General features: G+C 29.9%; 1 protein-coding gene across 6 annotated transcripts; it reads left to right on the top strand.

Moving 5' to 3' along the window:
- The first annotated feature begins 13 nt into the window (after positions 1-13).
- On the top strand, positions 14-4043 carry LOC133670613 (uncharacterized). 6 transcript variants are annotated; one of them, XM_062091150.1, is made up of 4 exons: positions 14-816; positions 2350-2677; positions 2937-3025; positions 3581-4043. In XM_062091150.1, exons 1-2 carry the CDS (start codon positions 215-217, stop codon positions 2612-2614), a joined length of 867 nt encoding a protein of 288 aa, XP_061947134.1. In that variant the 5' UTR covers positions 14-214; the 3' UTR covers positions 2615-2677; positions 2937-3025; positions 3581-4043. The 6 variants fall into 6 exon arrangements, with proteins under 6 accessions (XP_061947134.1, XP_061947131.1, XP_061947133.1 ...); XM_062091147.1 differs by having other exon boundaries at positions 3553-4043; XM_062091149.1 differs by having other exon boundaries at positions 3549-4043.
- The last annotated feature ends 11338 nt before the right edge of the window (positions 4044-15381 follow it).

The following is a 15381-nucleotide window of genomic DNA, read 5'->3' as shown; positions in this document are numbered from 1 at the left end:
GGTGCCATAGTAAAAGATCCTTCTGTTTGATGTTTCAGAATTGTAATTTGAGTTCCGTCATCCAATTGCAAGCTACACGTCGTCTGTGATTGTCAATTTTCTATTCAGACATTCTGTGAATAGTGTCAGTCCAAGTGAAATACAAGAAAACAAATCCCTCTCTCCTCCGTCCTCTCTCCTCTCCCCGCTCTCTGAACTCTCCTTTTAGGTAGGCATGACTGCAGCCACCAAGAAACACCTACCCTCCTCCTCTAAGCCACCCAAGAACCACCACTCTAACCCCAACACCACCACCACAACAACCCCACAACCTAACATCACTCAAAACCCTAACCCAACCACTAATCCATCACCACTATCTCCCACCCTCAAAGACCAGGTTTTGTCACGCGCCTCCCACATCACGCGCCAAGAACTCCTCAAAAGAAGGTCTTACAAGCTAAAACAACTCTCAAAATGTTTCAAAGATCATTACTGGGCATTAATGGAAGAACTCAAGATTCAGTACAGAGAGTACTATTGGGAATATGGTGTCAGCCCTTTTAAAGAAGACCATCAAAACACCCTTCAAAAACAAGAACAGCAGAAACAGGGTGGTGGGATTGGCGTTCTAGAGAGGGAGAATGAAGAGAGTGGGGCTAATATTGAAGTTATTGGTGAAAATAACACTAATGTTAGTGATTTGAAGAGTAATCATAGGTGTTTGTTTGTTGGGTGTAAGTTAAAGGCTATGGCTTTGACAAGTTTTTGTCATCTTCATATACTTTCTGATGCAAAGCAGAAGCTTTACAAGCCTTGTGGTTATGTTATCAAAAGGTTTCATCTTGCTTTACCTCTTTTCTTTGATTTTTGGATTATAAAGCTTATTTCTTTGATGGGTATTTGTATTTTTGTGGGGTTTTGATTGTTTGGTTTCTGTAAGATTGTTTTGGTGGTGTTAAATTTTAAATTTTTAGATGGTTTTGGTATGTTTTGTTTATGCTTGGTTGCTTGGGATTGCCATTTTTTTTAGTGGTTGCATTTTTGTGCAAGATTAGTTTGTCATGGACCAATGGAGGAAGTTTGGAGTAGGTAAATTGAATGAGCTTGATTAAGATTGTGTAGGAATCGGCTTATATATACTTGGTATTAGGGATTTGGAAGAAAAGTGTCATGAATCATGAAGGATTTGTAAATTCATAGCATTTAATTACCTGAGAATTGCTTGTGACCAAGATATTTTGGGGTTCAAAATGATTAATGCTGCTTGATTTTAAGCTGGGATTTTAATCCTTAATTATGAACAGATTTTGCTGATGTGTGAAAAAGTTATATGAAGTATCTGTTTGTCTTCTTGCTTCGAGCAACGATTATGGAACTATTTGAAATACTAGGAGGATGTGATTTTTTCATACTAGATTGGTATCTCTTTTTTTTATGTGATTTTTTCATACTAGATTGGTATCTCTTTTTTCTTTTTTTTTTACATTAGTTCTGGATTTAATGGGACCAGACTTAGAAGTATAAAACTTTGTTTCATGGTATACATCATGCTTTGACCTTACAAGTTGAAAATAGCCTTTAGATGTCATCATGGTAGATAACAAGGCACAGCAATACCCTAGCAATAAGCTAAAAAAAAAAAAAATGAGTAGGGGAGAGTTATCTCTATTCTTGAACAAATTGTGTGACGACATTTGATGGTCCAGCTAGTGGCTAAATTTGATTTGATAACCAGGGTTAGAAAGAACTCTAGCAGTGCCATAGAAGTAATTTGGATTCTTGCATGAATAGCCTTGTTTGCACTTTCACCAAGAAATCATGTTTATACTTGGAAATTATACCAAACGATTTGACTGTCTTGGGTGAAGTTGTGACTTTTTCCCATCTTTTTTGAAGTCTATTTTCTTGTTTTCTGTGATTACTGCTGTGCATGATGTCACTGTCTTGCTGCAAGGTCCGTGGGGGCATTGACATCATAGCTACAGCTTGTAATAGATTGATGGCACTGGTTAACATCTAATATGAAAATACAAACATCAATGTGTTGATGGATCTATGCTTTAGACTTGAACAATTTTAAGTTTCTTGCTGAAGTAACAAGAGACTAAAATTTAAAAAAACAAACTTGATATCCAAGCTATAGCTTCCTTTTTGTCCCGCCTTTAACTAAGATAGCTATCATTTCTGCCACCAGTCTGCTTTCCATTATACCACGTCAAAACTATTTTGAGGGCAGTTGATTGGATTTGCTTTCTATGCTTTCCTGTATCATACGATGAATTTTAAAATGGTGCGTTATGAGTGATGCTGTGAATCAATTGATTTTCCACTGATCATTAGATTTCCTTGGTTGGTTATGTACTCCAGTGCTCAGGCTGGACCGATAACATGTGGAAAGCCAATACTGAGATCAACTGCTCCTTCTCTCTGCACCATCCATGTCCAAAAGGCCCAGAAACATGTGACTCAGGCTCTGAGGAAAGCAGGCCTTAATGTTTCTTCATCGAGTAAGCTTGCTCCTAAATTTCATGTCATTGTGACAGAATATGTGCGTCAAATTCAATTCAAAAGAAAGGCTGCAGAAAGGGGAAATCAGAGTAAAGTCATGGACAAGGAAGTGACTGCTAGCTGAGCTGTTTCTCCATTGTAGAGATGACTTATGAAGCATGAGTAAACATTGTTGGAATAACCCAAGGTAAGATGTTTTCCTGATCAAGCTTGGGTAAAGAGGGGAGAAATGATCATAATTCGGTTCGTCTAAAAGTTTCAAACATGCAATTTCTGTTAGATTTTTCTTCTTTTTAGGATACACAGAATTATTTTTACATAGTTTTTGAATTCATGGTGCCTTTAAGAAATAAAACAGAGAATTATTTTCACTTGGTTTTTGAATTCATGGTGCCTTTAAGAAATAAAATATACCACTTACCATTCAAATCAATTGTTGTTTGCAGATATTCTTGTCCAGGTGTTTTATCTTCTATTGACAACACTAGGTGTAGTATAATGGTTTTACTACATGGACTGCACTAGCTACTTTTTGGTGAGCATAAAATTTCTACTCATGCTATACAATTGTAAAAACTCTCATGTTGAACCTCTCTTTTAATTATAAAAAGCTTGTATAGCCATTCAACTTGAATTGGTGCATGATGGTATTCTATACGTGTTTGATATTATGGTGCAATGTGTTTTTTATAAGTGTAATTTAATTGAAAATGCATCAAAATAATTTTTTTTCAGATTTTTTTTTTAATTTTTTATGGCAGCATATCAAAATTATTGAAAAACACTAAAAAAAACATCAATTTGATGTTTTTTTCATGTCAATTGCACTTTTAAAACGCATCCAACACATACAAATGCAATGCTAAACAGTATGTGCATGTATATGCACTGAGCTTCTGTGCTTTTTCTTTTAATGTTGAAGGATTGTATGGCACAACCAGGCGTTTTATGGGGGTGAAATCCTTGATCTTTATGACAAGATTGTTAAAGCGGTTTATATGATAAAGATTGCCATTTATTTTAACTTAGGCTACTGTAACTTGTCTACTTAATGCGAGGAAGCATCATCCAAGTCTCTACTGTTATCCAGCCCCTGCAATTGGAGTTTTTAAAGATGAGCCCGCTGAACATCATCCAAGTCTCTACTGTTATCCAGCCCCAGCAAAAAAGTAACCAAGTCACTCAACAGCATGTCGGTGGCATGACCTGTGTTGAATACATTATCACATCAAATGGCTTCCAATGATAAACCCGACCTTATGTCCAGGAGATTATGGTCAAGTTAAACCACCGCTCAAGCTTGAATTGGGCATGACCTGTCTAGATTGCGGCCCCAGCCTTGGGACTGGGAGCACTGCTTCAAATTTTCATTTTGAAAGCAGTCTTCTCTGCAAAACTGATAATAGAATCTGCTACAATTAACTTCTCCAGTGATGCATGATCTTACTACAATCACAACAACAATAAGTGTGTTTGTGAACATGCTGATCCTATGATTCTTGTAAATATATGTCAACAAATCTCCAGTGATCCTATGATTCTTCGTCAACAAATCATAGTGCTTACAATCCTCAAAATGAACCTAGGAGCTACAACACAAAGGCGCATCTAGTTTTGCAAGCAAAAATACGTTCATTTTCATCCTCTGGTATTACAGCACCAGTAAGTAGTTCTTACAATCCTCCTCCATTTCATGTCATCTCCCTCACTAAACCAATGTATTTCCAGAACTCAAAGCATTCATATGATCTTTGATCCACTATTCAACCTGCCATGGATGAACATATGAATTGATGAGAGGAACATAGAGAGGAGCTTGAAATGGTCTTCCTCGTCCACCAAACGGGAAAAACTTTAACCATGATAATCAAATCCTAATAATAGAGGCACATCAAACACAGATGCAATATTGATAACGCAACTTTTTATCATATTAAATATTACAATTTTATTATTTGCAACTTTTTATAATATTAATTATTACAGTTCTGATAATGGTCATCTTAAAATATCAAATTCATAATCCACATTTATATTTCAAAAGCATCAAATATCAAATTTTGGTTTCTATTTCATAAGAATATTATTTTCAAAATATATGTACTGCTAGTGTATTAATAAATTATTATTTTTAATTTTCACCAATATATTAAAAACAAGATGAGAGGATGATAAACTCAGTGGTGAAAAAACCAAGTAACATTTAAATAATCTAATATAAATATAAATATTGTGATTGTTAGGTATATACTGTATCGTAAAAGATGCATGAGCAATCTGATTATTTTAGTGATTAAATTCTTTTTTATTATTCACAACTCCTTAATGGATTATTTTCAGCAGCTAGAAAAAAGATTTTTCTAATAATTGTGATATCAATTAAACTTTCCTTTCTTTTGAGAAGTCAATGCTTAGGATTTAACATAAGAAACTATCTAACGAATATAGATTTCATAGATATACAGTAAAAAAAACGCATGGGTAAAATTAATCGATTAACAATTAATGGATTAAATCAATTAACATATGATAACCACTATCAAAAAATTAAAAAATATCGATGAAATATTACATCGATGTTTTAGCAAATATTCTATCGGTATTTTAATTTCCAACAGAAACATATTGGAAAGTATATTACCAGAATTTTATTTTCATCTGTATTTGTATTTTTATCAGCAATGTGATGAAATGAACGACAAAATATTTGCATAAAAAAATCGGATTTTACATTCTATTTTTTATAATCAAATAATTAATATTATTTTTTAATATATTTTTTCAAATAAGACTTTTTAGACTTCAAAATCTTGCATTTTACATAAGTTATATAAGCTACCTTGCAACTAAATTTAATTAAAAAAGCAGGAAGTAAAGAATTAAAAAAGTTACACTAACATAATTCATAGTTAGATATAAAAAAAACATTGTATACCGAAACTTTACTAGTAGTAGCTAAAAAATCTATGAAGGTCTAAAAACTCATGGGTTCAACGAAGAGAAAATTCTAATAAAACTCATGGGCTCTTGATTAAACATTGAAGTAAATATATAGACGTGAAAAATCTACATTATCGTGAAAAGTCTAGATTATCTACCCATGCTCCTCATTTTGAAAGAGTCCAGTATAATGGGCTCGACCTGGAAAACTTGACTCAGTTTAGAAAAAGAACTCAATTTATATTAGCTTAACTATATTATTTATTTTATCTTCTTAGATGATATTTTTTTCTCATTAATATTATTAATATAAAATTACATTTTACTTTTTACTTTTCAAAAAAAAACAAGATTCATGTATTATAAATACCTTCATAAATTCTTTAAGCTTCAAATTCATAGTATCTTAATTCTTAATATTTTTATTTTATATATTTTTAGAGTTTATCTTTCTAAAATATAATTGAATTTTCTCTCTTTAAAATTCAGATGCTAGGTACAAGCTATTTTTACTGTTTGTGATCAACCGTTAAAAACAAATGTTTGACACTATTAAATATTAATATTGATCACAACATTCCCCAAAAAAATGAGCTAAATTAAATCGAATTTTAAAAAAAAATATTTAAGCATTAAAATGTTTTTTCTTAAAAAAATAGATTGAAGGATATTTTTATTTAATATTAAGATGTAAATGTTGGATTTTTCGAAGCACATACAAGTAGTGAAATTAATAAATTTAATATTACTTATGAGTTCTAAGGATCTCGTTAGACAGATCTAGAGTTATTTAGGGTTTATGTGAAGATTATTTGAAAATCAAATATTCTTTTTAGCTTTGAATATTTGTTTCAAGGCTGAGTTGCGCAAATTACAAGCCATCCAAATATCCGGCTTTTAACAGTAATTCACATAAAATATCATTGAAAAATCTTCTAAACCCTTTTAGAATAAAGGGATTGATATACATGTGAGTACTAGCTCTTTTCTTTTGTCTTTTATGTGTTTCTATACTAAAATCTACTTATATTCTCATAGAAAATAAAAGGTATAACATTTTATTTATAGGGAAACTTAAAAATCCTATAAATAGCAAAATATTAATTTGCCCCTTAAATAATATTACATATATTATTTTAGAATAATTTTATAAATTTATTTAATCAAGTTCTACTTAATTTTTTCTAGGTTTAGAATTATAATCCCCTATATTAATCACATTCTAGTTCTTAATTTCTAAAAATTCTTACAATCAAGTTACACTTGATTAATCATCTCATTTTAATTAATGACCAATAGTTTTTATATGTGTGACCCATTAGGTTCCCTAATAATTTAGCCTAAATATTAATCATAATCCTAAAAAAAACAAGATTAAATAAATTAAACAATTTAATTTATTATCAATCCAACAATTGATTGATTTATATTTGAAGATCAAGTACAATATTAAGTAACCTGTCGTGATCCTCAAAATATTAAGAAAGTCATAAATAGTTTAACATAACCTTTCAGTAACTAGTTTCTTAGACTTAACATTTCAATGACCAGTTTCTCGATGTAATTATTATCCCTTCATCAAGAATGTTTCGATTTAAATATTATAGCATGAAGTATGTCTACTTTGTTAAATTATTTTAGTTCTCAACATTATAGGCAATGATTATTTGAATAAGATGTTGAAACTCTTTTCAAAACTCATTTTACCTAACCAAGAATTTCACAATCAATACTATTTGAGAACAAATAAAATATTTTTTCTAATTTACCTAGGGTGATGAATCATCTCTTGATTATTCAAAAACCTTCATATGATTTATGTTATACTCAATATTTTTCCATTTGTTACCTTGATTAAGACAACGTGTGGTCAGTATCAAAGCATAACACTATTTATATAAGATAACTTAGTGATCTCAAATTTATTAAATCATTTACACAACTATCATGTGAGTTTTTTCATAAATATAGGTGATCTTTTTATATGGAATTCACTTATGGGTCAGTTTAGTATACATGTCATCTAATAAATACCTACATATTAGTTGCAGGTATCCCTCATACCCCAGTTTATGAGAGCAACTACTTCCTTTCATAAAGAAAGGAACATAAGATGAATTGGTCTTAACAACTCTAATTAATATATAGTCTTAATAGAATATTGATCATAAACATTTAGAAACAATGCTTTGATGCATTAAGAATATTATAATTATAACAACTTTATAATTTTATATGCAAAACATTATTGTTCCACGAACCTTTATCTTTACTCTTGACTCATTAATCAAATATTAGATTCATTAATCAAATATAATTTAATATTAAAGATAAAAAAGATTTTATTAATAATAAATATATTTTAAATGAATAAAATCAATGCTACCTGTAACCAATTGATTGGCTACATGGTATATTCATTAATAGTAAACACATTGGATTTATATGGGTCAACCTAGATTGACATGCAAAAATTGCGGGAAGAATCTTAAGAAAAACAAAGTGCAAAGCTCAATTCTCAATTAACTCAATGTTGAATGATGAAATTGGTAAAAAATGGCATTTAACAAAAATAAAAACTTAAGTGAACTTGAGTCAATCAAGTAAACTTGCGATGTAAGTTATATATGTCATTGGTTTCAATAATTTTTTTTATACCAAAGATTATTTTTCATTTAACTACACGACAATAAAACTAGATTTTTTTATATGAAACTTATTTTTAAAACATAGATTATCGATAACAAATGGTAAAATTATATTTTTTAAAACCAAGGTAAAAAAAGAATTAAACACATCATTTGCTTTTTGAAGTTTCTGGTGACCACCCAGTGAAATACTAAAAGACTTAGTTTTTCTTAATAATAATAATATAGAAAAACAGAAGAATAAATTTTTGATGTTGACATAATTTGGGCTCCGTTTGTTTGCTGGAAAGTAATTTTCTTTTGGAAAGTGAATTCCGGGAAAGTGAATTACTTTCTGATGTTTGGTAGTGTAATGGAAAATAAATTGGAAAACAGTTTACAGTGTTTGGTTATGTCATGAAAAATGAGCTGGAAAATAATTAATTAATATTTTATTTTTCTCAAGTTTATTAAAATAATAAGGAACAAATCTTACAAATTAAATAGTTGAATAAGAATGAAATTAAAAAAATATAATTTCATAAATTATCTCAAATAAAATAAATAATAATCAAAATAATAGAAATCAAATCTAAAAAATTAAAAAAAAAAGATGAAGAAATTAAAAATAATAATAATCAACATTTCATAAACTATTTCAAATAAAATAAGTAACAATTAAAAGAATGAGGACCAAATTTGATAGATAAAAAATTTCAATAAAAAATGATAAGGAAAAAGCAAATAGCAATAATAAAAATAAGGACCAAAGTTAATATAAAAATTAAATTTTAAGAGATAAAATTGAAAAATAAATATTCAAAACAAAATATATATAGCAATCAAAAGTTTAAGGATCAAATTTGATATAATCAACAAATAATGACATTTCTAAATTTTTCACAACATCTGGAAAGTGTTTTCCGCCTAAATTTTCCAGGAAAACACTTTCCTGAAAACCAAACCAAATTTTTCTTTGACTGGAAAGTGTTTTCTATTGACCAACTTTCCTAACGGCAAACAAACACAAGAAAGTTTGGAAAGTGATTTCTCGGAAACCACTTTTCGGAAAACAAACACATCAAAAAAAAAAAAACACTTTCCTGAAAACCAAGCTAAATTTTTCTTTGGCTGAAAAGTGTTTTTCATTAACTGGAAAATGTTTTTCGTTGACCAACTTTTTTAATGGCAAACAAATACGAGAAAGTTTAGAAAATAGTTTTTTAGAAACTATTTTATAGAAAACAAACGTGACCTTTATCGACGTGTTCCACTTTATCCTTTGTGAAACTGATAATATGAGTGGCTAACAACTATGAGTGATGATAATTACAAGGAGATGATTATGAGAATTGCTAATTATAAGGAGGTGTGAGTCCTGATTACATAGAATCTTGACAATCTTTAAAATATGTCTTTCCATGACTAGTTTGTTTTTTAGAAATATTAATCAAATCTTTTCTAATAAATCATTTCTATCATTAATATATATTCTTAATTATTAATCAATTGAAATTAAAATACAATGTAAACAAACCTAACCTATACAATATATATATATATATATATATATATATATATATATATATATATATATATATATATATATATATCAATAAAAACTATTACATCATAAGTGTTGTTTGTGTTCATTATAGAATAATTGCATAGTTATAAAACTGGATTAGAGAGTTAAACTAGTCTAAGATCCAATAATAGGAACCAACTCAAGCTTTTTTTTATTCAGAGAAACATTTAAAACTATATGTTCTAGTAAAAACAAAAACAGTTTTTCACTAGCCCATTTTAAATCAGGTTACAGATCAATAGATTACCGATTTGACTTGCCATATCTTGAACTTGCCAGGAGAATATCTTGGAATATCTCGGGGACTTGAACTGGATTGGGTATTTTGGTGTTTGATGAGATGCTCCGAGAAAAATATCAGGCTCTCGGTGGATGTCGATGATCGATGTGGTGTTAACAGTTGATGACTTTTTTCTTTTCAAAGCTAACAGTTCGTTGTCATGGACACAGAAGAGAGTGGGAACTTATATCATCGTCTATGATGTAATGTTCAAATGGTGGGGGATCAATCACTCATTGTCTGGCTTGATCACTGCTCCTCTCCCATGCAATATTATCAAAGAATTATCTTAATTCAAAAATTTAAGTTATTAGATGAGGTTCAAGATATGATTTATATTATTCTCTAACACACCCTCTCAAGTGAAAACTTTTTGGGCTTAAAACTTACACAGGCCCACATTACCTTGTGCTTAATTTTTATCAAATAAATAGGGATAGTGAGATTCAAACTCGTGACTGCTTGGTCATTAAGACTCTGATACCATGTCAAAGAACCATCTCAACCCAAAAGCTTAAGTTATTAAATAAGATTCAAGATATGATTTATATTATTCTCTAACAAATATCACTCTACATTTCATCACCCTTCACATTTCATCACCCTTCATTGCATCATCAGTAGCAGCTTCCACTACGAAATCCAAATGTTTTTGTTCGAGAAAAAAAAGAAAAGGAAATAGAAAAGCTGGACTGCTCTCGAGACTTGATGAGGAATAGTCTGTGCAAAAACTGTGCGGGGGTGATGGGAGAGTTAATTACCTTGTTCGTCCATGTTTGATCAAGTTTAAGCAGTGTTTGGGAGTCCTACTGTATTTTCTAAAAATATTTAAAAAAATTTAGTTATTATTTTTTATGTTTTCGTATTATTTTGATGTACTGATGTAAAAAAATTATTTTGATGTATTTTCAAGCAAAAAATATTTTAAACCACATTCATTACCTTACTTCCAAACATAGTTATTAAACCCGGACCGGCCCGGCAGGTCGACCTAGTGGCTGGACCGGTCCGGGTAAGATAAAAAGTCAGGGTAAGCAAAAGCCCGATTGACCCATGACTTGGGTGACCTGGCAAAACCCATATAAAACCCGGTTTTTTTTTTCAAATGTGTTTTTTCTCCTAACTAAATACTCCTTTTTTATATATTTTTAGTTGATTATTAACCATTTTCAAATTTTACTATGTAAATATTAGAAGAATGCTTTATTTTTTTAATGTGGAATTTGAAACCCTTTAGTATATATATTTTATATTTACAAGAAAAAAGTTCTATTTTTTTCAATTTGAAATAAAAAAACTTTTTTGTTCAAATATTTTATAAACTTAAAAGGATAACATGCTAACATAATATTTTTTGAATATGGGATACAAAACTTTTTGAATAATTTTTTAAACTTCATTATTTATATATAGCGTATATATTCATATAGATTGTTTTTTAATTTTTTTATATGATATATTAAAACTTTAAATATTTATTTTTAATTTTTTCCTGGTTGATCCGAGTCAATCTGTATAATCAAAAACTTGGTTTCTTAATCGGGTCACCCTCTAGATCGAGTCTGATATCTAAGGTTCTCTAGGTTGCAATGATAATATATAAGATTTTTGCTAAGAAGCTCTTAATTATATATTTTGCTAAGCAAGCGTGGAAAATTCCCTTGCTTAGCTCCATTATCATAGTTTGACATCAAATCGTTTATCTATGATTAAATTGCTCATGCATTATACTTAAATTGTGTTATTAATTCTTTTCTTCATAAAAAGCTACATGCCATTAACAAGAGAAAAGGAAACAGAAATCAAAATGTGTTTGCTGGGTCTATGCTCTAATTTGGTTTAGTTATGTGTGCTTCTATTAATTTCTCTAAATTCTATGTATTGGCCAGGAAAAAAAAATATCACAGTGCATAAATTTATTTTAGAAAATAACATATATTTGAATTTGTTAGGACAAAGTGCAACAAGACAAAAACAAGAAAAGTTATCGCATATCACGACAATATCATTGCCGCTACAGCAATTGTGGCATTGATGTTGCCGCAAGAAGTTAAATTTGCAGAACCCATATGAAAAACAGTTTTTTTCCCCTAGCCCACTTTAAATCACGTCCCAGATCAATAGATTATCATTTGACTTGCCATATCTTGAACTTGCCAGGCCAGCTACTATAACAGTGGACAATTGCGTTCTCACTATCTTCGCCTTCAAAGGGAAGGAAGGAAGCATATCTTGGAAAGCTAATGTTTTTGGATGATTACAGATCACTGAATCTCACTATCTCGAGGACTTGAACTGGATTGGGTATTTTGGTGTTTGATGAGATGCTCCGAGGAAAATATCAGGCTCGCTGGATGTCGATGATGCGGTGTTAACAGTTGATGACTGTTTTTCTTTTCAAAGTTAACAGTTCTTAATTTGTCAGGAACAAAGAAGAAAGTGGGAACTTATCATCGTCTATGATGTAGTGTTCAATGGTGGGGATCGATCAATCACTCATTGTCTGGCTTGATCATTGCTCCTATCCCATGCATGACTCTACATTTCATCACCGGTTTTTCTTCTCCACCATTCACTGCATCATCAGTAGCAGCTTCCAATACGAAATCCAAAAGTTTTTGTTAGAGAAAAAAGAAAAAGGAAATAGAAAAGCTGGACTGCTCTCAAGACTTGATGAAGAATAGTCTGTGCAAAAACTGCGTGGGTGTGATGGGAGAGTTAATTGGCTTGTTCGTCCATGTTTGATCAAGTTTAGTCTCTAGGCTGCAATGAAAATATATAAGATTTTTGCTAAGAAGCTCTTAATTATATATTTTGAAGCAAGCGTGGAGAATTCCCTTGCTTAGCTTCACTATCATAGTTTGACATCAAATCGTTTATCTATGATTAAATTGCACATGCATTATACTTAAATTGTGTTATTAATTCTTTCTTCATAAAAAGCTACATGCCATTAACAAGAGAAACTAAATTTGCTTGCTAGGTCTACGCTGTAATTTGGTTTAGTTATGTGTGCTTCTATTAATTTCGCTAAATTCTATGTATTGGCCAAGGAAAAAAAGTATCACAGTGCATAAATTTATTTTATAAAATAACATATATTTGAATTTGTTACGACCAAGTGCAACAGGACAAAAAAAGAAAAGCTATCACTTATCACGACAATATCATTGCCGCTACAACAATTGTGGCATTGATGTTGCCGCAAGAAGTTAACATATATAAAATAACATATATATTTTTGTCCAACAATGCCAAAACTTTTAAAATTTCAAAGATTGCGGAAACAACAATGCCACAACTTATAGAAGAAAAAAAACAGAGTGATGTAAATCTCTTGATTATGTTGTAAGTAACTCTCACCAAAGTAAATAATAACTTGGAAAATTGACAATCAGGTTTAATAGCATCATGATATAGAGATAATTCTATAAGATATTAGAAAAAAAATTAAATTCAGAGATAATCTTGTATCTAAGAATTATAAGTATGTGAATAACACTACAAAGTCAGTTAATCTTTGATAATTCAGTATATGATCTTTGTCCCTTCAAAGAAATGTTTTGCCACAAACAAGTAAAGAAAAAACTCACATTTATTCTTTAACTTGCTACCAGAATTTGCAGTTAAAAAAACAAATTCTTCATGCTAAAATTTCTTCATGTAGCCCGAATCTTTAATTTTCATATATTTTTGGCAGATTTCAATCCTGACTTCAAACAAGTTGTTTTCTCTCGTCTGCATAAATTAATAAGCCTACATTATACGGTTGGAATTATTGAGATATCTAGTTTTCATCTCAATTTTAATAGCAACAAAACTCCACTTGTGGCTTTAGATATGTCTCAAATAGCATATGAAGATCTAGTTTAGTATATTTGACAAGATTCGTCTACTAACTTCAAACCTCTGAAATAATATGTTTCCGAACTTCATTTGACCTGAAAATTTATCAAAATACAGTTCCATGTTTATAGTATTTCCATATAAAACTTCAGCTCGATTCAATGTACAGTTTGAGATATATGTATAATCTCGTAAAACTGGCCAGCAAGTATTTTAAAATCAAATTCGAACCTGACTTGGTTTGTATCATCGGATCTCTCCATATCGATGTATCTATGAACATAAAAGTAGTTTGCATGAATGGCAAAGAGGGACCATGCAACAACAAGAATAACAATAATTTTTAAGACACAAAACTGGAAACAGATTTATATTGAAGAAAATATGATGAAGGGAATTGAATAAGAAAACATACAATTTATTAGCTTTCTAAGTGTATCTACATTAGTGATATGAGATCAGCGGCCATCAAAAATAGTGCAGCAAGGTCACCAGGGAGCATGGAGTTGCCAAAGGGGTCCTGTTGCAAGCGATAGAATTGTTTAGGAAGAGAGAACCAAATAGTGAAATATTTTGGGTACTAAAGAGGAATTTTAGAAGGTTTGGGGACTTTTAAATTAAATGACAGGATATGAATAAATAATAGTATAAAAAATTTAACCCAAATTCAATAATACTAAATAAAAAGAAGACATTTTTAAGAAATTATTATACCGGTTACTACTACCAAGAAATGATATTTTTTTTATATAATCAATTATTATTATTAAAAGTTTTATAGTTGATATATAATATTTTATTAGTTTCAAACTTCTTTGATGGATGAATATATATATATATATATATATATATATATATATAACTATTTTATATTATTATTAAATCCAGCAAGTCATTATTGAATTTTTCCAACCTAATTCATTACCTAGTCCTAATTTAAAATTAACCCAATGAGAGTTGCATTGTTATGAACTAGCTGACTTGATGGGTCCAATGATATCCTAAATAATCAATAAAAAATATGGTTTGGTTTTTAAAAATAATCAAGATGATATCTTTTTTTTTTAATATTAAGATGGTAATATATTAGATCAACCTGGGATTTACAGCTTAACATGCCAAACCCTCAACCCGGATCATTAATTCCACTAAATTAATGATGGGTCCAATGATATCCTAAATAATCAATAAAAAATATGGTTTGGTTTTTACAAATAATCAAGATGATATCTTTTTTTTTTAATATTAAGATGGTAATATATTAGATCAACCTGGGATTTACAGCTTAACATGCCAAACCCTCAACCCGGATCATTAATTCCACTAAATTTAACAAAACTTTTTAAAAATGATTTTTACTTAATGATATGATAACAAAAAATTAATGTTCATATAATTGAGCTCTAGCCAAATATTGGAACATTTGTCAGACTGTGATCACCTTAAAGAGAGCAAATGAAATATATTATAAAGATCAATTCAAAATCAACCAAATACTGAAGGATAAGATTAATAAAAAAAAGCTCAAAAGGTTTCAATCGAAAGAAAAAAAAATTGGAAGATGGAATTAAAAAGAAAAAGAAGAAGAAACTATTGGACATTGTTATTAA

This window comes from Populus nigra, chromosome 13, assembly GCF_951802175.1.
Source record: "Populus nigra chromosome 13, ddPopNigr1.1, whole genome shotgun sequence".
Taxonomy (NCBI): Eukaryota; Viridiplantae; Streptophyta; class Magnoliopsida; order Malpighiales; family Salicaceae; genus Populus; species Populus nigra.
Note: the sequence above shows the minus strand (reverse complement) of the source record. Positions and strands in the feature narration are given on the sequence as shown.

Coding starts and splice junctions, on each gene's coding strand:
- LOC133670613 (XM_062091150.1), top strand. CDS start 215: ATGACTGCAGCCACCAAGAAACACCTACCCTCCTCCTCTAAGCCACCC. Junction 817..2,349: donor TGTGGTTATGTTATCAAAAG/GTTTCATCTTGC, acceptor TATGTACTCCAG/TGCTCAGGCTGGACCGATAA.